The sequence below is a fragment of the Xenopus laevis genome, chromosome 9_10L, assembly GCF_017654675.1.
Source record: "Xenopus laevis strain J_2021 chromosome 9_10L, Xenopus_laevis_v10.1, whole genome shotgun sequence".
NCBI lineage: Eukaryota > Metazoa > Chordata > Amphibia > Anura > Pipidae > Xenopus > Xenopus laevis.
The window spans coordinates 59,638,445-59,664,375 of NC_054387.1; the positions used below are offsets into that span (position 1 = coordinate 59,638,445).

Consider the following 25,931-nt stretch of genomic DNA (forward strand, 5'->3'; position numbering starts at 1 on the left):
TTTTCTGTGTTATGTGGGCCTTTTTATCAAATTTTGGTTTGGAAGCCGGAGTTCCCCTTTAACAGTACATGCATCCCTTAATATCTTGGAATAAAAAATAAATAAATAATGAATGTAAAAGACAAAAGTGCACCCTCATCAATTTTACATTCACTTATTTGAAAAGGTTTACTTATTCTTTAATGTACTATTTCATTTTAATGCTACTGCTCCCATTGATCTACTGTAGATAGTCAGATGCCATCGCCCTGCTGTGATTTTATTAAGATTTTTAGGCAAAAATGGACAGATATGAGAAAATAAAATGACAATATCGTCATTTTTTTCCCTCCACTATAGCTGTGGGACTCCTTCCATTCCATTCTCTTTCAAGAGTCAATTGGTTTAACGTTACTGATAAACAACAAACTATGGTTTTGCCATAACACCAAAAACTGACCTGCTACTCTATAAACTTTTTCTTTCACCTGCTTATTGCATTTAAAACAAACTGTGGCCTTTAAAGAGAGAACCTAAACCTCATTTAATACAGGCCCTCGTGGTCAATTCATCCCCTTATATAGAAAGAAAATAAAGCACAGATTTCTGTAAACAGAACTCTCCTTAATTGAATATTTGAATTTCTACATGGGGGATCTGTTCGGCTTCTCTTAGTGGAATCTCATCTGCCCAAAATCAACAAGCATTAAGTGGCACCAAAGAACATTCTTTATCGGTACATGTGTGTGAGAGCTGCTATACTGCTTACCTTCCTACTCATGTGCAAGGCAAACAACATGAAAGCTCCCTGTATGGATACAGAGAAGGAATGCTCATGTCCCACAATAAACTATGAGCTTGCAGTGAGTTAAGGGAATGTATCTGGTAGCTATACACAGGATATATTTAGAGAGATTTGGGATCTCTAGAATAAGGACTGGGTCAAAGCAAATATTTTCTTTCCTGAAGTGTTCGAAAACAGTGTGCATTTAGCTGGAGCGAGGGCTCTAATGAATCAGTACCTTACAAAAGAAATCATTTACTTGACACATTTGTATGCAAGTCGTACAGGCCACACATATAACAAAAATAACACTCAAAATAAAAGGGTGTTAAAAAAACAAAAAGTCTCTCTACCATTCCAAGCCAAAAGGATTCCATTGTGCGGCTCCAGCTACTGGAACCATATTTAGCTGAGAACGTCTGCCAGTAGAAGGAAAACATAGAAGGGTTCTGTATGGCAGGACTAATACGGCAGTGTCCATTCAGCTAAGTCCACATTAACTCATTGTCGTGCTTTTATTTTTAGTCTCGAGTATGATTAAAGGCAGCTACGGAGATAATGCCATCCATCGTTCAATGTGTTTTATTGGAGAAGGGTCCACAGTCCTGCATCCAGATGCAGTGGTATCTTCTCTAGTCCACTGTGAAAACCAATGTTTCTAGAAAATGTCTTCAAGGCCTATTGCACACTGTTGGTCTTCTAAAGTCCTGAACTTGAGAAGCTATATATCAAAAAAAAAAAAAAGGAACATTCTTCTGAACCATTGTTTGCATTAGAATAACATAGGTTTGTAATCACCAAATCCATTTGCATTTCCTGGCTTTGCTAGTTTGGATGTCATGAAGAGTCAAGCAACAGCCCCCGAAAAATTCTGGAGGTGGGGGATTTGTCTGTATATTTAGTTTTGGTGTCCGATATATATTTTTTTTCCCAGACTCTTTGTCAAGAAGGGAGCCGTCCATTTCCTTGTCTAGTTTATCCAAAAACTTGAACTACTGGAGTTCAGCGTGACAATACAAAAAAGCGGATGCAAGGGTATGTAAGACTCAGAAAGACTCAGGAGTGGTATCTAAAGCCTACAAGCAAATCTTGAGTCATCTTGTTGCTTCTATGCCTGCAACATGTGGTGTCCACCTTACATCCCTTCCAAATAGCCTATAAAGTATTTGCATTCCATTTTTCCTTTTTTGTAGCTTATATTTTTTCAACAAAATCATTGAAACGTCATAAAGTTTACACAGCACCAAGCACAACGGGGCATAGTCATAGGTCTACCCGATTCCACCCCCCGTCTAGGGACTGGAGTTGAGAGGTTCCCCTTTCTTTTAATATAATGCTTTGGAGAAGCTGTTTATAAACTGAAATGTACTGCAAGGCAAGATCCGGCATCAATACGAGGTTCAGCAATATTACAATAGAATCAAAGTGTAAAATGAGGGTAAAAAAAAACAAAAAAAAACAAAAACAAAAAAGCTTAGTCACAGCTTTTCAGCAAATAAGACATAGAGCTTACTGCTTTGGGATAAAGCAATCAGGAAAGAACAGTTTGAGTGCTAGGGGGCACCTAATTGCAATGTTTTGTTTATTCAGTCTAGCGAAAAACAAAGTCACTGGGCGTATTATAGGGAGTCTTGTGTGCCATTAGACAGGGCACAATCACCAAAATAGATGTCACACCTCCTAAGTGACAAGTCAAAAAAAATGCAATACAGAAGCTTAACACTCTACCTATAAAGATGATGAATATTTAGAATAATGATACTACAGACGGGTGTCTCCTGTACCTATAGCAAATTACAACTTGTTAACATTGAAAGAAAGCTTAAATCTAACATCAATAAGTGAAGACTAGTGATCATTTACCGACTTATCGCACACTGTTTGCTCATATTGTAGCCCCTCTTTGCTTATTATGGTCATGGGGAACCAGCTTCACTTCTCCTGGACTTCTAAAATAACCTAAACCAACCCAATTGAAAAGAGGTCAGCTGCCTCTTTTGTGTCTTAACACTTTATTTTGGGTTTTATATTTTCCAAATAACCAAACGTCATTCACTCAGGTAACACAGACATCTTCAAGAGAAATATTTATTTCTCATGGGTTTGTATTGACCACTCCATGGACTATTATGCCCGAGGCAAAGCAAACCTCATCATGACCTATTCCATTTCCGTGAAATGTAATTTGCCCTAACCATTGTCTGTTGATACCAGAGCAGGAACCGTAAGGAACAAAAACCAAGCTTATAGAAAGGTCTCCCTTTTCAGATACAAAGGCATTTTAAAATTATTACAAAATTTATGGAGAAATTGAAAAGAGTGCATTTCTGGTGGGTGGTTTTAGGTTGAGGGGTAGGTGGGGAGGGGGTCTCCTGAGCCAACACTTTCTCCTTGATTCCTACAGAGGTAAATTGTATTTCTCTGTGTCCTCCAGAATCTTTTTAAATTCAAAAAAACATTCTTTCCCTTTGGACAGAATGTCATTCTCTTTTTGTTGAAGGTTCCATCATTTTTGCAATGAGATGAGGAAGAAAAAACAATAAAAAATAAAAACAAGATTATCCTTTAGGACAACCAAGAAAAATAAAAGCACAAGTGATCATCTTCAGGGTTTAACAAACACGGCAACAGGGGTATCATTCTGTGTTGCTGCTATCAAAACTATGGCATTGCAGGTCTCCATTGACATAATCGATCCCAGGCAGCTTCAAGCCGTATTTGTCAACGCACCAGCAAAGTCCACGCTTACGGCCTCGAGAAGGTTTGCACTACAGAGATGGAAAAATATATTGACGGATTAAAATTTGAAAGTACATTTTGTATTCCAAAATTCAGTTATACTCATGGGACACAGCCTTCCACACCAGAATAAATAGAACCTGATTTTTTGGAAGAGAAGGGGCTCATTCAAAAAAAAAGATTGGGGCTTTTTACCTGTTTTCTTTTGTAGAAACCTTTTCTGTCACAGTTAGGAAGGTAAAAAGCTCTTGGGTAAACGCGATGAGACAACTTCATCTCCTGCATGAGGGTTTCCACTTGTCGACGGCATGGGCCCTGGAAAGGGAATAACCTGGTTATAAAATGGTAAGCGGTGGTAGCACTTCAACAACTGGTTGGGCAACAATGTTTAAAGTAGTAACATGGCAATTGCATAATACTTTAACCCTAATATACACATTTTTGGAAAAACCACAGTTCCTTCCCAGACACTATTATCTCACTGCTACTATAGGCACCATCTCTCCCTACTATCCCACAGCCACAGCCCCTTCCCAGTGGCTATTATTGTTTGGATACTTATAAGTGATCCAAAATATATTTCTGAAGGCCACTTACCATATCTATCTCAATACTGTGTTCTGGAGTCGACGGAGACTGGACTTTTTCCACAGACACAATCCTAGACTGGGAATGCTTCTTTTGACGGAAAGTATTCAGGGCTATTGCTTTTTGGTCTGAAAGCCTCATCTTTCCACGATGCTTTGACTGATATATATCCTCTGTCTCTGAGGTGGTTGGGTCTTCTTCCCTGGATTCTCTATCTGAAAAAGAAAGAAAAACTGTATTATTTGAAGTGCATTATTTAGAAGTGCAAATAAAATGCAACAAGTATTTTAAAAAAGGAAATTAGGAGATGACATTATTCCTTTAAACACAGCTTAAACAAGCAACCAATTGTTGAGAGGCAGAATCTGATGACAGACAAGAAGCACCTGGTTCCAGACAATCTGTCATTGCTCCTGCCTATAATCTCATATCCATTTGCTCCTAAGACTAGGGTTTTTGGGATTTCTGCAGGCCTTTGTTATTCCCAAGATTTTCTCCAGTTCCCAAAATGAACTCAGTGCCCTTTACAAGGAAGATAAAATTTCTACTTTCTACCATCCTTCAAGGAACAGAGTGAGTTCCCCCCTCCCTGGGCCAGTTCTGCCACTGATCTTAGGATCAGATGGAGATCAGATGTCATCTCTCCCATATGACTAAATACAAATATACAGAGAGGGAATGTTCTGGGCAAACACTAAGTTATACCCTCATACTGTACTGTTTATGTATGTGAATTTAATTGAAAATAAAGTCTCCTTCAATCAGCCATGTTACCTTCATTCTACCAAGTCTGGTACTGGATTGCAATAATCACATTAAAACAATGCTCTGGGCACACAATAAGCAATACCCTCATCCTGTGCTATCTAAGGCAAACAAATAGATCCTCCCAACAAATAGACAGTCCTATCTCTCAAAAGAACAAATTGTTCAGACCCCTTTGTGACCATATTTGAAACACTATGAAAATAGGGTTTATTCCATTGCAGTGAATGAACACGGAGCATGCCCCCACCCCACCCAAGACAAGGACATGAGCTAATACCCATTTACAAAGAACTAATGGTGCTCATATTTTTGTGCCCTGTGTAATATGTTCCAGCTCAGTGCTGCTGCAAAGGATTCTGGGGAAGATCCAAGCATGTGAAAACATGACAAGGGCGGTGAGTTGTTTTCTGCTGCAAATAATGGGATATTTTGTTCAGCGAGTAATGTGATATATTTAGTCCACAGCAAGCAACAGCATGCTTTGGCAAAGAGAAGGGGATCAGACTGCTATCCTAAAAAATGGCTAAGGGTGGCGCTACTGAACATTGCCTATAGCGCTAGCAATATTGATTTCAGCATAATAATCTCAATACCAACTAATGAAAGGTAAACTACGGAGGGGCCCACACTCAGTGGGTTTCTGCAGGTGGCAGTAGTAGGCAGATGTAGAATATTAGGACAGAAACAGAAGGGCAAGTAGAGGATGGCAAGACCCAAAGGAGACAGCTATATAAAACTGAGTTATCCCCACAGACACTTGGTCACATGTTAGATTTGGTGTTTCTAATTTAGAAAGAAACAAAATATGTTTAACACACACAGACTCTGATTGTTTTCCTATGCTGTATACTATGCTGTATACCAATGGCAGCCGTGATGATCATTATGGAGATATGGTCAACGGCCAGATGGGGGCAGTAGAGCATCATAGATGAGCATTGTTTTATTTGTATTTTAGTCGCTAGTTTAAAGGACAAGTACAAGCATTTTGCTTACCATGTAAAGAACATTGATTTGTCAATGTACTCCATTAGAATTAAATAGTAAAATGCCTTAAAGATTCTGCAGTGATCCCCTCAGGACTCCACTAACAGCTGTGCAGATCACTGCTAGAGAGTTACAGGTCAAGGCACCCATCGCTCACTCCTGCTGAGTCAGCTGACCCCCCTTTTCATACTGCAAAGCTCAGCTTAACGGCTCCCTGTCACAGCCTGTGAGGAGCAGCACCATAGCTATGCCCATATTCACCATTCAGTTCAATGGCCAGTCTATGGCATGAAAGAGAACGAGGAATATATTTAATTTTTTTTGCATTCTTCTGAATATTTATAAGCTGCCACCTGTTGTGCAGAACCCAGAAAAAAAATCAAGGTGCTGCAGCAAGATTGCATGTTGTTAAAGGGAACTCCACCCAAATAACGCAATAAATTACATTCTAATTAATGCTAGGCCACTTTCCAATATACACTAATTAAAACTGAAAGTTATTTGAGAATGCAATTGCTAGTGAAAGCATTATCTGTCTGGCTGTTTATAGTCTCTGCACTGCCGGTTCTGAATCATGCAAAAAGTACACCGTTTCAAGAGTCAGAAAGAGAGCAGGGTACAATATTACTCTGCAGAGTAGGTCGCAAGCTGCAAAGAGTCAATGTCACACTATGAATATGACTATCCTGGAATGACCTTAAATCTCGGCTCCGGTGACACCGCACTGTGATTATTTCTGCTGGAGGTTAATCCAGAGGCATTAACTATGTTCTACTGCCTTCTCTCACTCTCCCACCTCCACGACTTGGCAGCAATGTCTTCCCCAGCAGCTCTGACCTGACTCTGTTCCAGAAAAATCCAGTCATTGCAACCCAACAGTTAATGTCCCTTAACCCTATAGCACCCCAATAGCCGCTTCAACCCTTATCCCTTGCTGTCCACATTTTGATTTTTGAAGCTCCCCCCATCCCTCGTCCCATTTATGTAGAATGGAACTAAATCCCGATTACGGACTTGGCTATGTTTTCTGTGCTAGCCCTTTAAATGCCCATACACCTTCTTTGTGTATGCACACATATGTCTAATGGGAACATTAAGAGCTGAATCTATAATTATTAGCCTGTGGTTTTGTTCCCCTCGGGCCCAGCCTTTGTCAGGGGAATTCCCACAAGCAGGTTAAAGGCTCATTTATGAACACAAGAACCATTCAGAAAAGTACTGGCCCCCCATGCAATCTGCGGCCTGCTCTAATAAATAATGCACTGAACTTTGGAATCTCTGTCGGCCTAGACCTGGCATTAATACCAGGGATCACTTAGCAGGTTGCACCACCTTTGTTAACACCCCTATAATCTAACTAAGTCTGCGGACAAGGGTCCAGATTAAAGGCAATGCAGCGGCAGTCATGATTCAGCTTTTCTGCCGATAATAAAAATCACAGCGTAGTGTGACCCAGATCCCAGGGGCAAATCACATTATAAAAGAATTTCGGATTCACTCCATTGCTGTGCAAATAAGAAGACGGTTCCTAAAAACCACAGCTGATCCTCGATTACACAAACGTGACAGACCGCAGGGCTGTTACGACGTTTCGCTCTTTCTATGAGTCACACACAGTCCTTCCCTTGTTCCCAGCCTGGCCTCTGGCTGCAATTACGTGTCCCAGAGCAGAGACCTTGCAGGACTCACATAAACGGGGCTTTTAGAGCATGGAGCTTGGAATATCCAAACTGGATCTTCCCTTTTGGCTGTTAGTCTCTGACACAGCTGGTAGCTGGCACGGAGCTTGCCAAAATATTCCATACAAGATTGCATGAATATGCGGAGGGGGGCATATTATCCCTGCATTATCTCCAAGATTAATGCAGGGATATTACCTGAAATACTTTTGCTGTGGTTGAATAATAACCCCCTTCATCTGCTGACAACCACTGGTTGCTGGGAGTTGTAACATAGCCAGTGATGAAAATGCCACAATTTATAAAGATCTAGCTGGCTCTCATTCAGTGGCCTCTAAGGCTGCCACCTCACGCTCTTCAAACTAAACATTGGATCCATAGGCTGATTTGCTATTAAACATATATCTTCAAGTGCATTCTGAATAAACCAGTGCAGTTTGCAGCATGCAGGCATCATCTGCTCACCCAGACAGTTTTTCACACTTAGGTGCTGATGTTGACACTCACTTGTCCATAGGCGACTGTTATTCACCCTTTGGGTATATAATACTCATGGGAAAGCTGTCCCAATAACACCATGACTGGCACATTTTAAAGGTGGCCTGTGGGTTCTTTCTAGAGCTCACGCCTCACCCACAGCATCTTTATTTTCACAGAAGCCTCAACGGATCAGTCGTAGGGCTGTTGTAGGGTTTTATCACATGCTCTCATATAACTCCATTAGTATTTACTCTGGGAAGGAACTGGGGCATAGCAGGTAGAGATGGTGCCTATAGTAGCAATGGGATAATAGTCTCTGGGAAGGGGCTGTGGAATAACAGGTATAGTAGGGAAAGATTGGGCCCTATAATAGCAGTGGGGATAATAATCTTTTGGAAAAGGCTGTGGGATAGAAGGTATAGTAGGGAGAGATGGTGCCTATAGTAGCAGTAGGGATACTAGTCCCTGGGAAGGGACTGTGACTGTGGGATAGCAGGTATAGCAGGTAGAGATGGTGCCTATAGTAGCAATGGGATAATAGTCTCTGGGAAGGGGCTGTGGAATAACAGGTATAGTAGGGAAAGATTGGGCCCTATAATAGCAGTGGGGATAATAATCTTTTGGAAAAGGCTGTGGGATAGAAGGTATAGTAGGGAGAGATGGTGCCTATAGTAGCAGTAGGGATACTAGTCCCTGGGAAGGGACTGTGACTGTGGGATAGCAGGTATAGTAGGGAGAGATGGTACCTATAGTAGCAGTGGGGATAATATTCTTTGGGAAAAGGCTGTGGGATAGCAGGTATAGTAGGGAGAGATGGTGCCTATAGTAGCAGTAGGGATACTAGTCTCTGGGAAGGGACTGTGGCTGAGGGATAGCAGGTATAGTAGGGAGAGATGGTGCCTATAGTAGCAGTGGGATAATAGTCTCTGGGAAGGGACTGTGGGATAGCAGGTATAGTAGAGAGAGATGGTGCCTATAGTAGCAATGGGATAATAGCCTCTGGGAAGGGACTGTGACTGTAGGATAGCAGGTATAGTAGGGAGAGATGGTGCCTATAGTAGCAGAGGGATAATAGTCTCTGGGAAGGGACTGTGACTGTGGGATAGCAGGTATAGTAGGGAGAGATGGGGCCTATTGTACCTGCGGGATAGTAGTCTTTGGGAAATCCCTGCACCTCCTAAGAGTTAAATGCCAAACAGTCCAACTTTATGGTTCCCACAAACTGTGGCCCCATTGAAGGGGGGGGGGGATTTAGGAAGGCCTGGGCCTTAGTCAGTTGTCAGGCTGTGTAGGAGGAATGCACTGTATGGGAGGCTGCAGAGACTTATTATCAGCAGTGGGATTTAAATAGCCTGGGTAAGTGCTCGGGGTCAGGGGGATAAAAACAAACAGTGAACTCTGTAGCTCAGTGAATACCCTTGTTTCACCATAGATATCAGCTGTGGAAACACAGCCCTTCCCCATATCTCTGCTCCACTGACCTTTCCAAACAAAACCTCCCCCAACTGCCCATTCTGCACACACACCTGCTCTGTTCCTCCTTCCCCCACCTACAAGCCCCTTGGGGGAAAGGGTTTTTAACAAGTTCACAACCACAGGGGTCAGTAATGGAATCTGTACACTAGGTGCCCAACTAACATCTCTCCAACAGTTTCCACCTTGGCTTCTTTATAGCTGAACACATATGAAATGCCTTATTAGCCATTGAAGGGGTGGTTCACCTTTAAGTTAACTTTTAGTATATTATAGAATGGCTTAATTCTAAGCAACATTTTTCCATTGGCCTTTATTTATTCTTTTTTTTATAGTTTTTGAATTATTTGCCTTCTTCTTCTGACTCTTTCCAGCTTTCACTGACCCCATCTAAAAAATAAATGCTCAGTAAAGCTACAAATGTATTGCTGTTGCTACTTTGTATTACTTCATCGTTCTATTCTGACCCTCTACTATTCAAATTCCAGCCTGCTATTCAAATCAATGTATGGTTGCTAGGGGAATTTGGACCCTAGCAACCAGATTGCTGAAATTGCAAACTGGAGAGCTGCTGAATAAAAAGCTAAATAACTAAAAAAAAAACAAATAAAAAATTAAAACCAATTGCAAATTGTCTCAGAATATAACTCTCTACATCAAGTGAATTTAAAGGTGAACAACCCCTTTAATGTAAAAGTGTGCTGCGGACTGCACTGGACTTTGTGCATGCCTGTCAAATCCATTATAACTATAGCTAATTTGCCATTTAATATGGGTGTTTTACACTTTTGGGTGCCGTGCCAAATCTGTGGCCCTTCAGGTGTTGTTAAACTACAATTGCCAGAATTTCAGCTGCTAGAATCCTTTATAGCCGCCACTGCTGAATACATTACTAAGGAAAGTGACCAAGCAGAATGGTTATCTTGTGTGCCAACAGCTGGTCATATCCGTCCTTTAACTGGCAAAAGATCCATCTGCACCCAGGCACGGATGTGCCCAAAATAGCAGATTGTAACCCTGCCTTCAGGACAAGCAGACGGAGCACAGGTGATTAGATATGTCCCAGTGTCATTGTGCTGCCCACTGAGATTTGCCCCTGGCTCTGGTGGGGAGGGATATAAGATGTATACCTTTCTTCAGGGCATATGGGTCCTCTGATTTATTCATGCTCCTGCCTGTTAGTAATTGCTGGGGGCCTAGAAAAGCTTTGCCCTGCAAAGCAGTGTTTTCTAAATGAAAGAATCCTGGGTGCCAGGGACCCTGGGGTGTGACTTGAGAGTAGGGGTGCCACCTTTTCTGGAAAAAAATACCGGACTTCCTATATATTTATGTTTTTTCCCTATTAATAACATTGGGATCAACCATAATATTTACCGGCCAGGTGGCAACCCTACTTGAGAGGCTGCACAGGGTGCAATGTATAAAAGCTCGGGGGCAGGCACCCTCACCCAGCTGTACATACATTAGAAACTCACCACTTACAAGATAAGCTATTTTGTCCAGAAGGTGGTCATACATGGGCTAAGCAGGCATGGATCAGGGAAATTATTAGGCCTTATAACACTAACATATAAAAGAGCCTCAGATAGGGCATCCTATGCATGCTGTTCCCCCAGCAGTCTGACACTGCAGAATTACATGCATGTGTATGATATCACAAGCCGACTATGATTGGGGCCCCCAGTGCGAGTCTCCCTGCCATACCCGGACTTAAGTTTCAAAAGCAGCACGAGCCCATTGTCATGGCTTTATAGGCCTTGCTCCCAGGCTGTGTTTGAAGTGCCATAACACAGGATGTCTAGGACTTTGCAGGATTCACTTACAGACCCAGGATATTAATGTTGCGCAGCTGTGCTCCTGCAGGTGTACCGTCTGCCTTTAACTCTTCACTCCTCGTTATCTTTCCTTTCTATTTGTCAAATGTTTTTCTTTAGCGTCAACCCCCTCCGAGCATCTCTGAAGGGGTTAGAGGCTCAGCTTGGAGATTCAGCTATTGCCCTTATAGCTGGCTACACACTTCATCTTCTCCCATGACCTTCCTGTTGTGTTACAAGCTGTCAGAAAGGAGCAGGCCCTTCCGCCCCCTACATCATAGCCTGGGAAAGACAACACATTTTGCAAATGAAACCGTGTCCCCACCCCCTTATATTTTTGGGCTCCCAGCAGCCACTGGGTTTAAGGTCTCTGTTGTTATTCCCCTGCCACGAAGCAGCCAGTGGGAATTAAGGAATAAAATAACCAGGTACCTGTTATTGTTGCACCGATACTAATCTGTTCCTAATATGTTCAAGGTTCTCTTTATCTCCTGTAGGCTAAAATGCAATGGGTGGATATATCAGTGCAGCTGAATTGGAACGATTTATGGAATTAATGGTGTATAGCCAAACCTCTCACTCTTTAGGGCTGTTAGTATAATATAATACAGAACAATTCAACCTGCAGTTGCTCTCTGAGCATTGGGTAATGTAGTCTAAAGGTAAGTGCACATGTAGCTTTTAACAGGCCACTGTGCTGACTGTCACTGACATGAAAGAAACCGCCAGTGACAGCTGGGATTTTCGCCCATGCCTGGCACTTTACATTCATGTGATTGACCGGTAGTGAAGAAATTATATGGGGGCTACAGACTTAAAGGAGACATATAGGATAAATGAAGAAACCCTAATTTTATAGTCAATTATAAGTAATATATGGTGTTGCTTTTACATGGTGCTAAAAATTTACATTATCTTTAAAAACAGCCCCTTTATTAGAACTCCCGATAGATATTCACTCGTCCCTGTTACAAATGAGGGGTGGGCGTGTCCTAGTGGTGAGTATATGAGTATAATGCACTGGTACATTTATTTATTTATTTATTTATTTATTTTTTCACACACGTCTCCTTGAACAGCCCAGGTCTGCTGTTGGACAGTCCTGTTTAAATTAATCATTACACCTTGCCTTCCTCCTTTGATAATATAACCCAACTTGGAGTCTCCTACTTGTGCCTCTTGCAGACCTGCCCACTTTCTTTTCTTGCCAGCGAGTGACTAACTTGTTCTTCTGACTAATCCCCCCCCCCATGCTAAGGAGGGAACCACCTGAGTTAATGACTGACCCCTCTAAATTAGTGAGTCCAACACCTGTGCCTCTGACTGATGCCCCCCTTTCTGTCTATACTATTGCATAACTTACCTGTTGTATAGTCTGCCCAGTGATCCACCTGTTCTACAGTCTCACACCCCTCTTCTCATGATATATAATAACCCACCTGTTCTGTGGTCTGACCCCAATTCCCTGTGCCATATAGTGATCCATCTGTTCAATGGCCTGACCCCTATTCCCTATGCCAAACAGTGAGCCATCACCTGTGCTGATGAGCTACTGTCTAACTCCTGTATATTGAATGAACCCCCCCCCCATCCTGATATGGGAATCTTGCAGGGGGTGGTGGAACTTATAGTACAATAAACTGGAAGCCACAGGTTCAACATACACTTTTGCACTGCACTTTGCATGTATTGATAAATTATATTCACATGCTAACATCAGTCAATCCAAACTGAATTCATTTATTTTATAAAGGTAGTGGGTTCAAGTCAACTGTGCTACTGACTCTGCTTTTCATTTAAGCCACAGCCTGCTACATAACCATTTGTGTGCCAGCTGCCTAACCTAGCAGGGCTAGCGCCTGCCAGAAACCACAAGCTTAACCCTTGCAGCCCTGCATCTGATACAAAGATCTAAGGATCCTTGCCAGAGCTAGAAGGCAATCTCAGTCGGAGGATTTAGCAACACACTCCTGACCTGCCGTGCAACCCAAATTTCTGGTTTTTGTTCTTCAAGGGGCGGGTCTGAGTTGCGCAGGGATCAGCTGTAACTCGCCTTATACAATGTAACAAGTGACACTATTCTCGTCTCAATAACCGGATGGGTCACTTGTCATAAGTAAATGGGAGCAACACCCAGGTAATAAGGAGGTTAATCTGGAAGCAGAGGAAAGGTTGATGCATGGGTCTCTACAGTCTGGGGAGGCTTTAACAGGAAGCAAAAGGGTTAAATAAACTAGCATGTATAATAAAGGAGATGGCTATAGCAAGGGACTATTGATCAAGGCAAGTTAAACACCAGGGTAACTGGAGGCTGTACATGGCAAGGACTGCCAAACTACAATTCCCAGCATTCTCCACTGCAGCAGTGGCTGGAGAAAAGGGGAGAAAATGTATTAGCAGGAAGCCCAGTGAATCCCAACTTAAGTGTAAAAAAAAAAAAAAAAGATTTTGCACCTATAAGCTGTTGAACTACATCTCCCAGAATCCCCTGACATCTAACAGCTATTTTCATTCGTAGTAGGGCCTGTGGCAAAACTAGTCTACAACTTCCAGCAGTTGTAGTAAAATAACCACTGTTGAAATGCAATTAAAAACTGGCTTACATAATAAAAACAGTAGTATTCTGGGAAAGGGGTCACATCTGATCTAAGGGGTCCCAGTGGAAGGTCCTCCCTATGCTATTCTGAAACAGATGATTGCAACCATTAATACGGCAGAGGATTCTGGGAAATGTAGTTCAGCAACAGCTGGAGAAGCATCAGAAGCAGATGTCTGCCTTACATTCACTGTAGTGGGTTGGCTGGTTTCCTTCTGACAGTAGAGAGTTAACCCTAGCACATGGCAATTTAATTAGGAGCAAGCAGGAAGGGCTGGGCTGGGCAATAAAAAGTACAGGCAGTTGAGATTTAACCCTCTGATGCCACCAGGAGCAAGCAATGTGTTCCTTTACGGAGGCTTCTCAGCTTAAAACCCAAATTCCTCTGTGCCAGCCTATAGATTATACATCATGTTAACCTTGCAGGTGCTGAAGGATTCCGACAGGCAATCCAATTAACCCTTTGTATGCAAAAACATGGAGCAGCATTGTCAACTCACCATCCCACAGAGACTCCACATTCTACATGGTTAATTAGCAGTTCATTGGAATGCATGCTGCAGGCAGCACTGGTTTCTGTGCAGCCACAGAGTGTGCCTCTCATTTATCTGTTAATTAGCCATGCAGCCAATGGAATTTGAGGTGGCAACCATATTTTCAGGGGCTTGTTTTATAGTCCACCCCCTGCACCTGTGGGATGGGTATAGTAGTGGGAAATAGGTCCTGTATCTACAGGGCATATTCTATGTCAAGAACTGTTTCTCAAAATGACTTATTTCTAAAACCCTCAAAATAGCTGACATCCTTTACGATATTTGAAGGTCATTGTCTGATATCTCTCAATATAAAGATTACACTCAAAACATCTTTCCACAGCTGTGAGGAGCTGTAGTTCAACACCGCCCAGGTACCCCTGCTCTCCGTACACAGTTATCCTCAAGCATCCTAAAACTGTGGCTTCCGATTTGTCAGTGAGACAGATGTGAAAGAGTTAAAGGATAGTTTTCACACTACAGGCATACGGACAAGCGTGAATTAACTCTCTGTGTTGCACCCTTAGCCCAGGAGTAGATATGTCAGATAGAGCCAGGTAACTGGAGTCTGGAACTTTAACCATGCCATTATGCCTTTAACAGAACCACCCCTCCCCCATCACCCCACTAAAGCTTATCTAGTTACCCAATCTGCCAATATTCACACCAGCCACCAAACCCTTCCCATCCCCTCCCCATTGTCAGCAGATATATTCATTTTGGTGGCTGTGCTACTGAAAAGGGAAGGGGGTCACAGAAATTAAACCAACAAGTATCGGGGTGTACGTTGTGCAACAGCTTTGAGCAACACAGTTTTACACAAAAAAAAAAAAAAATTAGTAAAACTGAGCATCTGGAACCTAAAGAGTTAAAGGGGTTGTTCGCCTTTAAGTTAACTTTTAGTATGATGGAGAGGGACATTTATTTTTTTTATTATTTGTGGTATTTGAGTTATTTCACTTTTTATTCAGCAGCTCTCCAGTTTGCAGTTCCAATGATCTGGTTGCTAGGGTCCAACTTATCCTAGTAACCATGTGCTGATTTGAATAAGACTGAATATAAAGACCAGAAATAAAAAAGTGGCAATAAAATACATTTATAGATGGGGGTCAGTGACCCCGTCCCCCCATTTGAAAGCTGGAAATAGTCAAATCAAGTAAAAACTAGAAAAAAAATAAATAATGAAGACCAATTAAAAAGTTGTTTAGAATTGGTCTTAAATTAGACTTAAAGGTGAAGCACCACTTTCAGTGATTTAGGAGAAATTCAATTCAATTCTGGCTACTGCAGAACCTCTTGGCAAGCAGTTCTGCCAGTCATTATTAACCCCCTTTACTAAGGGTACAGGTTGATGAATATAACAGGCAAGGTGGTGACTTTGAAAACAAGAGGTTCTGCGGCAGCTGTTAACTCTCCCCAGGCCATGTGTATGGTGTTATAGGTGTCACTTACCTATTTTGCTTTGGTCTCTGTGGTTCTTCAGGTTGAGGCAGACCCCCCGGCCATGCAGCAGGGCGTGCAGGGGCTTCTCTTCTCCTTGCTCGGGCAGGCAGCGCAAGCCCTTGGCGCAATGCTCTGTGTATACCCCGCACCTGTGTCCCTCCGCCAGGGCGCATGTCATACAGCAGCCACAGCCCGGCTCCTTCACCAGCTCACACCCCACCGGGGTCGGGGGGCACATGGACATCGCTTTATCATCACAGGGCTCACAGTGCACAAAGGAACCGAGAGCCTGGCACTGCCCTAAGCACAGGGAGACCAACAGCAGGCACATTGGCAGCAACATTTCCATGGGGTTTAGTGGTGGGGCGCCCCTACAGCAAGTAAGGTACAACTGGGGTGCTGAGCTACCTGTGATAGGGTAACCCCACTGTGCACAAAAAGAGGGGGGTGGACTCAAACTCCAAGAATGAGTGTTTCTGGGGTATCAAAAAAAGCCCCCTTAAAACTGCACTCACTCAGCCAGCACTTTTTATCAGGAACCTGCGGCTGCAGCCAGATTGCTGCTTCTCCCTCGCAATCTCTCCCTGCAACAGGTTGCAAGAAAAATGGATCAGCCTGGAACAAACCAAAGTACAAGGGAAAAAAAATCACCAGGTCCCAAATTCTATTGATTCAGCTGCAAAGACTTTCTTGGGGTAAAACTAAAAACTGGAGTCTTAATTTTTTTCTGTTTTTTTTTTTTGTAAATATACAATTCTTTTCTCTCGAAGAAGAAGAAGAAGAAAAATGTTGGGTTTACTTGAGCAAAGTGTTGCAAGTGAGTGAAAGAGAAGGAGTCTGTAGCTTCCAGCAGGGCAGGAGTTTCTGAGAGACTGGTGGCTGCAGCGCAAGGAAGGTCTTTTTTAAATAGACTGCCACTGGCTGGCTGCCAGGCTTTAGATGCAATCTGATATCAGACACCCAGTCTGTAAAGATGCCAGTAACTAAGCAATATCCAGCCCTGGAGAGTAGGGCTGCAGTGCTCGCCTTTCCATTTAACCCCTTTTGCAGCTGGGGGAGAAGCTTGAACAATGCGCGACCCTGCAGCAGCGTCTATACCCCGGTGCGATTCTGCAGCCCCTGCGCAAAGGAGAGTTTCATTGTTGGGGCGCAAAGGAGCAAAAGAAAGATAAAAAGAGACAAGTCTTTGGAAATCAGCATTTTTAGGAAACTTTATAAAGTGTAAAGGGAGGGGGTAAAAACTTCTGCTACATTTTTTTAACTACACTTTGCATTGAAAGGGTTAAGTGGCTTCATTAACAGAAAGGAAATATTTATTAAGTGTCTTCTTTTTAACCAAAAAAAGTGCTTTAAAAGTGCTGGTTGGAAGTGATCCAGGGCCATATCACCACCACTGAGTGGCTACTAATGGTGCAACTAGAAATGACTTGGTCCCACAGCAAAATCAATTTAGGGCCCCTAAATAATAGCAGTGCAGCTACTTTATCTCTTTCTCTGCCCGTGACATATTAACTATGTTTATGGGTTAATGGGAAAAGCAATTAAACCCTATAAATTGGAGGTAGAAAAATAAAGTGCCCACCCTATACTCATTGTGACACCCCCCCCCCCCCAGCATTAGCAGCTTCTACCTCCTCTATAGTTACACCCCTGGGGTCTATAGTGTATCTCTAGGCAAACTATCAGCACTTCTCTTGACCACACCCTTCCATGAACTGTTGCATCATCACAGATGCATGTGACATCACAATGCTGCATCTGCAACTGCCAGCCACCCAATTACTATTTGTTTGGAGACAAAACTGAGTTGGGCATAGGTCTTATCTGCACCCTAGTCACCCACGCCCCTGCCAAACTGGACTTGGATCCTGTTTTACAGTAAATATGTAATAAAAAAAAGCACCTTCTAGTGCTGCCATGCTGACCTGACTTCCTCTGTGGGTATCTCAAGCCAGTGCCCTGGAATCAGTTGGCACAGAAATACTAAGTTAAATTGTACTGTGTGGTCAGTCCTGTAACCACTATCCCTTGCTGTGGGGAGAACTTATACATTGTACCACCAGCCCTTTGGACCCCTTGGCTATCTCGCCCCTTAAACCCCATACTCACTTTAAATCCACACTCTGCAGACTGTACTGACTTCTAGGCAGCCATGCAGTCTGGTTTTAAAGTGTGACAGGTTTTTGTAGAGTGTTTCATAATCATGGAATGATAAATGAATGCAAAGCGCCTTAACGGATGCACGCCTAGAGCAGTGACAGGTGGACCTCAGTGTAACAACATACTCAGTGTTTTTTTCTGTGGAGGTCTGTCTGTCATTGCTCCGTGTGAATCAGCCTGGATGTTTGTGCATACAGGTAAGTGATCATTTTCATTTACTATCCAAGTATTTCTATGTAAGCTTTTCCTTTGATGCGGCAGTAACCACATTCAGCCACTAGAAGGTGCTGTTATCTGTGCTAAAAAATATCTTTCCCTTGAATAGTGTTGGAACATGAGCAAATCCAGGGCAATGCAGCACGTTTCAGTTACTTTTCCTTCAATCTCATATCCCTTTTTACCCCGCTACGCACTTTTCTTTCCATACATTTTCACGCAGTCTCCCAGCTGAACCGAGAGCCGTGGCTAATGTGTACAGATCGGTCAGACATGACTTGTTAGAGACATGCGGCGTTATTCAAAGGAAAGAAAATACCAGGGCACCAAAAAGAAAAGAAAAACATATGTGACCTGTTTGTCACACAATTCTTATACAACACGTTGAAAAAGCCCCAAAACAAAGCAAATGCAAGTTGTAAGGTAACCAAGGGTCTGATATATATATATATGCATTTGTGGGTGGGTTGTGGGTATATTTTGTGCTAAATTGGGTTATGTTTGGTTAGGTTTAATTTTTGGGTCCCATTCTACCCACCTTTTAAGGACCCAAATGGTTGATGAATGAATAACCAAAGCCCTTTTGGGAGAAGGGTGTTGCCAACTAAGAAGATCAGGGCCGCCATCAGTGGGGGACAGGGGATACGAGTCTCCCGGGCCTGAAGGGTGGCCTGGCAGTGCTGCACTTTCGAAAGAGTTGAGCCCCCCCTAGACAGCCCTGAAGCCTGCTGCCATTTTCGAAGTCCCGAACAGCTGAAATGCGGAAGTGCTGAAAAGCCGAACAGCCGAAGTCTCGAATCGGCAAAAAGACCCGAAGTGGTGAAAAAACCCGAAGCCACAAAAAAATCCGAAGCCAATCTCACGAAGCGGCAAAAAGTCACAAAAACAGCCGAAATTTAAGTCCTGAAGCAGCGAAAAGACCCAAGTTCACAAAAGGAAGGGAAGTCCTGGAGCCATGAGTTCAATTCTACTGAACACCAATTTGTGTTTTTTAATTTTTTTAATCCCCTGGCCACCAATGTATTATTTTAATATTCTATAGGCCCCTGCCACCAATGTTTTTTTAAAAAATATTCTTTAGGGCCCCAATTTTTTTTAACTTGTAAGGGGGGCCCTGGCACTAATGTTTTTTTTAACTTATAGGGGGGCCCTGGTCACCAATTATTTTTTTAACTTGTAGGGGGCCCTGACCACCTGACCAGGGGGACCTGATCATCAATAGCTTTTTATAACTTGTGTGTGTGGGGGGGTTACCTTTTTTTAGCACTGATGTCTGTGTGGTCCTTTAACTGTTGTGTGGAGTGGGCGGGATCTGAGGTGGGGCTGGGGTGGGCGGGGCCCAGGGGCCCCCAAAATTTTTGAAGTTGTGAAGGGGGCATGTTTGAGTTTTTTCGTCAGGTGGGTCTCTGCATATTGGTATTTGACCAGGGCAGATGAGAGGTGTGAATATGCATACATCATAGCCCCATTCTACTTGAAGGCACGGCCCTCCACCCAGTGGACCTAAGTCATTAATGGGCTAAAAAGTTGGGTTCTGTGGTTGAGATGGCCTTTCTAACTTAAGGTTATAGGTACCCCTTGATGGCAGCCCTGTGTGTCACAGTATGGTTTTGTTTAATGATGGTACATGGGGCATTTGGTTGCTTGAAAGTGTACTAGTACCATTGGACTGGCAGGGTGTGAGTGATATAAAGCCTGTAGGTGGGGTATTTGTAAAAATAGTGTAAGGGGAAAGGGCTGAAACTGTGGGGAGAGTGTGTATAGTAAGGCAACATCGTGTCAGGGCAGAGACTGTAACTGTGGAATATTATGTATGGCCAGACCTCCAGACACTTCAGGATCAGCACAGGGCAAAGACTGATACAGATATGGGATTTATAATCCAGAATGTTCAGGACCTGGTGTTTTCCAGAGAACTACTCTCTGTAATTTGGATCTTCATACCTTAAGTACACTAGCTGATTCACACAGAGCAGTGACAGATGGACCGCCACACAAAAAAACAAGTATGTAGTTACACTGAGGTCCACCGGTCACTGCTCTAGGCGTGCATCCGTTAAGGCGCTTTGCATTCATTTATCATTCTATGATTATGAAACACTGGTTTGCTTCAAATTATATCTTAGTTTGTATCAAGTACAAGGTACTGTTTTATTATTACAGAGAGAAAGGAAATCATTTAAAAAAAAAAATAGATTATTTAAATAAAATGGAGTCTATAGAGTAATGTGTACAGTGACACAAGATGGTTACAGGTGTGTGTGTGTGTGTGGGGGGGGTGATCGGGCCTGGGTGCTGCCGAGGTGGGTCTTTCCTATGTTGTCCCCCTTGTTCCCCTGCACTACAGAAGCCTGTAACTATGGGTTAATGTCTATAGTAAGTCAAAATAGTGCTGTAAGTGTGAGATATTTTCTAACAGATGGAGGGTGGCAGGCTGAATAAGAACTAATGGATTGCAGGTAGGCAGGTAGACTCGCTGGCACTGTTCTGCCTCACTCCCCAGGGCATGTTTATCACGTATTGGCATTTGGTGCTTCTGTGCCGGACGTGCTGCTTGCACTGTTTCAAATCGGTGACAAAAGGAGCTGCTGCAGGGTCACGAGTTACATGGGGAGGGTGCTTGTTACTCACAGAGTTCTGAGTAATAATTACCATTTCATCACCTGTAGTGCAAGGCTGTACATGCCCCGCTACACACACTCTTGTCTCTTCCTGCCCCAGGTGACCTTGTGATGTGCACTCAGGATTATCGGCTTAGTACCACTCTTTTTGTGCTTTTTTGTTTCATGCTGTCTCCCCGAATCGAAAGGATTTTTTTTCAAGCTGCCAATGAGTCCCAATGAACATTTCTTGAATAACTTTATCTGGGAATTTAGGAGTTACAACACCCATTGGTTCCCCTTATTCAAAATTATATTTACCCACTATCCCATGTGGTTACAACCCCAGGGCCCCACTCCCACTGGCTCAAAGGGACATGTTCATGCTTGTATATCCTTATACTCTAGTAACCCCCAGCCGACAACAGTAATTGTGGGTCAGGCTCTTCCCGTCATGAGGCCCAATAATGAGCCCACTAGTCATCTGTGGCCATTGGGTAGTGGGTCTTTTCACAAAAAGAGTGGGGGCCTCAATGCAGAAAAATGCTCTGCACACACATCTGATATGCCTCAACCACACCCACGATCCACCCAAACCCCACTTATGATCCACCCAAATCCCACTGACTCACCACAAGCCCACCCCTTTTAATTCACATCTATGTGTTGCTTGGGGCCCCCCTCTGCCACTGGGCCCCTTACTGGAGAACCCCTGATGGCAGCCCGGCCTCTGGCTACCAGATGCTAGTAGCAACATCACACCAGTTAGCTGCTAAGTCATTGCCAGGGTTGGAACTAGCAGTAGGAAACAAAGGAACATGCTTAAGGTGCAGGTATAGTTGGGGTGCAATTCAGTGACAGTGACAAGCAGGGGATATGATGAAGCAAAAAACTGGAGGGGGAAGTAAGGGAGCACCATTGTAAAAAGTGAAGGCGCAAGCAATGGCGGTGTGGGGCTCAATCAGTGGCAGGTCATTCTTGTGGATCCAAACAGTATGGCCATAGGTGTTAATCCTACTTAGCCAGGCTCTATCCATTGATATGGTACTGAAAGGGTCATTGACCATAGAAACATGAATTCTGAACTAAGCCCCATGAAAAATTAGGCTGAACATGATGTGCCTTATGCACAGGGATCACTGCTTCCAGAGCTCCAGATCCAGGACAATACATAAAGGCTGGGCCTCATCTCAAAAAGGGCTAACATGTCTCCATTTTGCCCTATTGTCTTCATCTTGCACTCCTGCCAACATCTTAACCTACTGTCACCATCTTGTCCTGCTATCACAATCTTGTCCGACGATTATCACATTGCCTTACTGTCTGCCTCTTGTCCTATTGTCTAATAATTTTACTTTCATCTCCATCTTGTCTTACTGTCTCAATCTTGTCCTACAGTTTTAATCTTGTCCTACTGTCTGCTTCTTATCCTGCTGTCTTCATCCTGTCCTACCTTCTCCTTGTTGTCCTACCATCTCCATCTTGCCTGACACTTTGTTTTCTTGCCCTACTGCCTGCCTCTTCTCCTTAAGTAGAGCCTTTTGATCCAGTTTGCAACCTGATTTGAAATAAAAGAACCTACTTCTGGGACTCCGTGGTGCTGGCTGCACCATAAATGAATTCCCCATCCTGTCCTACTATATCCATCTTGTCTGTTTCCTTCTTGTCCTACCGTCTGCTTCTTGCCATTCTGTCTCCATCTTGTCCTACCTTCTCCTTCTTGTAGTACCTTCTCCATCTTGTCCTACTGTCACCATCTTGTTCTACTGTCTACTTGCTCTGCATTCTTTATAACTACAACGGCTGCTCTGTAGATTCACTCTAATTAAAGAGGCCAAGGTATTTTGGCATTTTTTTAAAACTACCTTAGAGAGAACTCTGCTGAACCCCTACACTAGCAAGCATCTCAGAATGTTCTGCAGAAATCCATGTCATGGTTGCAGAAGCCAGGACATGCAGCCAATGAGCTAAAATAATTATTGCTGCCACCAACCTTGTCCATCCTTAATGAGAATTCCACATTCTGCCTGCATTCTGTTTATTCCACATTTATTTCAAATCCATTAAAAAAAAAAAAAAAAGTCGGAAATCTTGCGTTATGATGACTTCCCAACTTTCCTGCGCCCGGTGGTATTCCCGCTCCCAAGCTCAACTTCCTTCTCCTGAACAGTAAAAGCCACTGGAACATGAAATATGAGTTTAACAGGCCATCGGTGTGTCGTTAGCAGTGAACGCTTAAGCAGAGGAGAACTCTGAGTTCCTGCGAATACGTTGCTGGGTTAATCCTGAGAAAATTCCGCTGGATTAAAAAGCAGAACGGGAGCTGGCTGACTCTCTTATTTTGGGGTCATAAAAGAAATAAAAAGTATAGATAATGTGTACAAAGCAGAAAAATGATAAATATTACCCATGCCCTTTTTTCTTGAATGGCTCCTAGTATTGAAGGGCCAATAACAGCAGAACGTAAAAGTATTTTATTTAAATCTAAATAAACCAAAACTGTATTTCTGTATAATGGAAATAATTACCATCCTTAGTAGTGCTCCCATATTTAAATTGGTGATTTGTATTTTGCAGATCTTTAGCTTGAAACTAAGGGGCAAATTCACTAAAGCGCGAAGCGCCTAACGTTAGTGCAAATTCGCCAGCGTGACTTCATTTCGTTACTTCGCCGATTTACTAACGGGCACTGGCGTAAATTCGCTAGTGAAGTGGACCTACTCTAGCGCTACTTCGCACCCTTACGCCAGGCGCAGTTGCGCTATGGCGAAGGGACGCAACTACGCTAATTCACTAACTTGCGCATTTTACTGAACGTTACCTCTTGCACCAGACTTGCCTTCCCCACCTCAGACCAGGCGAAGTACAATAGCGTAGACAGGACTTGCTTCAAAAAAAGTTGACATTTTTTCTAAGTCCCAAAAAAACGCTGGCGTCTTTTCCTTTTTTAAGGGTGATAGGCTGAAAAAGATGGTAAATTTTTTTTAATGGGCACCCTCCTGCCCCCCTACATTTCCTAACATATGGCACCTAAACTATACAGTGGGCAAAATATCAACTCTATTTTATCTAATGAAGGTTTCCCAGCCTTGTATAGTGTAATGTATTTGCTGCTACATATACGTCAATTCAACTTTAACTTGGCGCCGTATGCAAATTAGGCATCGCTAGCGTAACTTCGCTTTGCTTGATGAATTAATGGTAGCACAAATTCGCTACCATTCGCCTCCCTAAACGCAACTTTGGATTTTAGTGAATTAGCGGTGCCCTGTCAAAACTTTGCCTGGCGAAGTGCGGCAAAGGCGTCGCTAGCGCATTTTCGCTGCTTAGTGAATTTGCCCCTAAATCTCTTTATTGACCTATTCCACACTGACCCTAGCAATTAGACAGAGGTGCAAATCAGAGACTCGAAGACAAATAAGAGAGGGCTTGATTGGATATTGAACAAATAATAGAAAAAAATTTTTAGCCCCATAAGCGATGGGCTTTTTGGCTATTAGGGTCACTGTACATGCAGGGGTCATTTTACATGCTGGGGTCACTGTACATGCAGGGGTCACTGTACATGCAGGGGTCACTGTACATGTTGGGGTCACTGTACATGCAGGGGTCACTGTACATGTTGGGGTCACTGTACATGCTGAGGTCACTATCCATGCTGGGGATCATTGTAAATGCAAACAATATTGAAGACAACTATCAATAAATTTCAAAGACTGTTGTGTAGCAAAGAAGTAATGCATAGTAGGAATATTAGTACCAAACAATGTAAGAAGCCTTGGATGGCGAAGGATGAATAAAACATGCTAGGCCATGTTTGGGTCTCAATTGCTAGATTGCTGGAGGGGGCAGCGAGAGGTTAATTGAGTCTGGAGTAACATTTGGTGCCTTCTTCATGCCTCAAACACCTATATCTCCAATGACTTTTCTATCTATATACTTTATTCTTTACATTTGGAATTTGTGCCTGAGGGCAGTAGGGGGTAGCAGACTCCTCTGTTGTGGGGGGGGGGGGAACTAGGGGAAGTAGGCGGTCTGATATGGTCCTGCGATTTTCTGTTCCCCCCACCCATTTACGGTACACCTATGAGCACACTCTCCCCATTTACAGCTCCCAATCCTCAATGGGAAGTAGTGTGTCTCAGAAATATACTTTGCTAATGGACCCAGGGATGCAATGTTTCACTGCTTCCAATGAGACACAACCACTGCAGCAAATTTTTGTTACATGGTACCTATGGCAAATTTTGTAAGGCCATATAGTCACACTGAACACTGTATTATGTCTCTCCAGACAGGACATGCACATTACAGGAGAATGAGTGTGTATTTTGAATTATAACCCCCAGAGAGAAAGCACACTGTGCATGAAATGGGACTCGTACACTATTATACACGCATTATACACCTTCTAAACAAATTGCATTCAGTCTATGAAATGGGGTGCTGTATGAGTTTATAAACAAGTCCTCGTTGACATTAATTGGAAAATAATTTCCAGTGAATTAGATGTCAGAGAAAAGACCTGTTGGGCACATAGATGTCACTAGACAGTAAGCCCCTTTAGGGAGCAGCATAAGAGATAAATGTGTCTGCACTGAGCTTGGGGGAAACTCCTTTTGAAGTACATAAACATTCTGTAATTTGGTAGATGTCACAGGGTGTTGGAGGCCTTAAGGGGCCACTGGCCCCCACACTTCAATCAGATATTAGTGCTCAAGGGCCCATGTGAAACAGCCACAAAAGTTTTTCTTCATTTCAGGTTGAATCACTTCAAAGGCAACAAAAATTGTGTACATCCCAGTGCTCAAAGGGGAAAATAATGTTGAAAGGGATTATTATTGTAGAGAGCCTGAGGGATGCAGGGTAGAATCTGCCCCCACCCTGCAGATAGGAATACTGTACTTAAAAGATCACTTTATTGGCAGAGACACACGTGAAGATAAGGGGAGATTTAGTCGCCCGGCGTCAAATCGCAACTCCCCGAATCTTCGGTTGTGCCTCTGCCTTCCCGTCGGCTAGAATCTAAATTGCCGGCGGGATGGCACTCAGAGAGCTTTGTTTTCCGAAGCCATTCGAAGTTGCCTCATGA

General features: G+C 43.1%; 1 protein-coding gene across 2 annotated transcripts; it reads right to left on the reverse strand.

The window, feature by feature from the left end:
- Positions 1 to 370: 370 nt before the first annotated feature.
- On the reverse strand, positions 371 to 16,829 carry igfbp5.L (insulin like growth factor binding protein 5 L homeolog). 2 transcript variants are annotated; one of them, NM_001090469.1, is given in 5 exon segments: positions 3,313 to 3,531; positions 3,698 to 3,817; positions 4,100 to 4,305; positions 15,873 to 16,226; positions 16,263 to 16,661. In NM_001090469.1, coding segments are annotated over 4 exon segments (798 nt in total). In that variant the 5' UTR covers positions 16,213 to 16,226; positions 16,263 to 16,661; the 3' UTR covers positions 3,313 to 3,399.
- Positions 16,830 to 25,931: the final 9,102 nt, after the last annotated feature.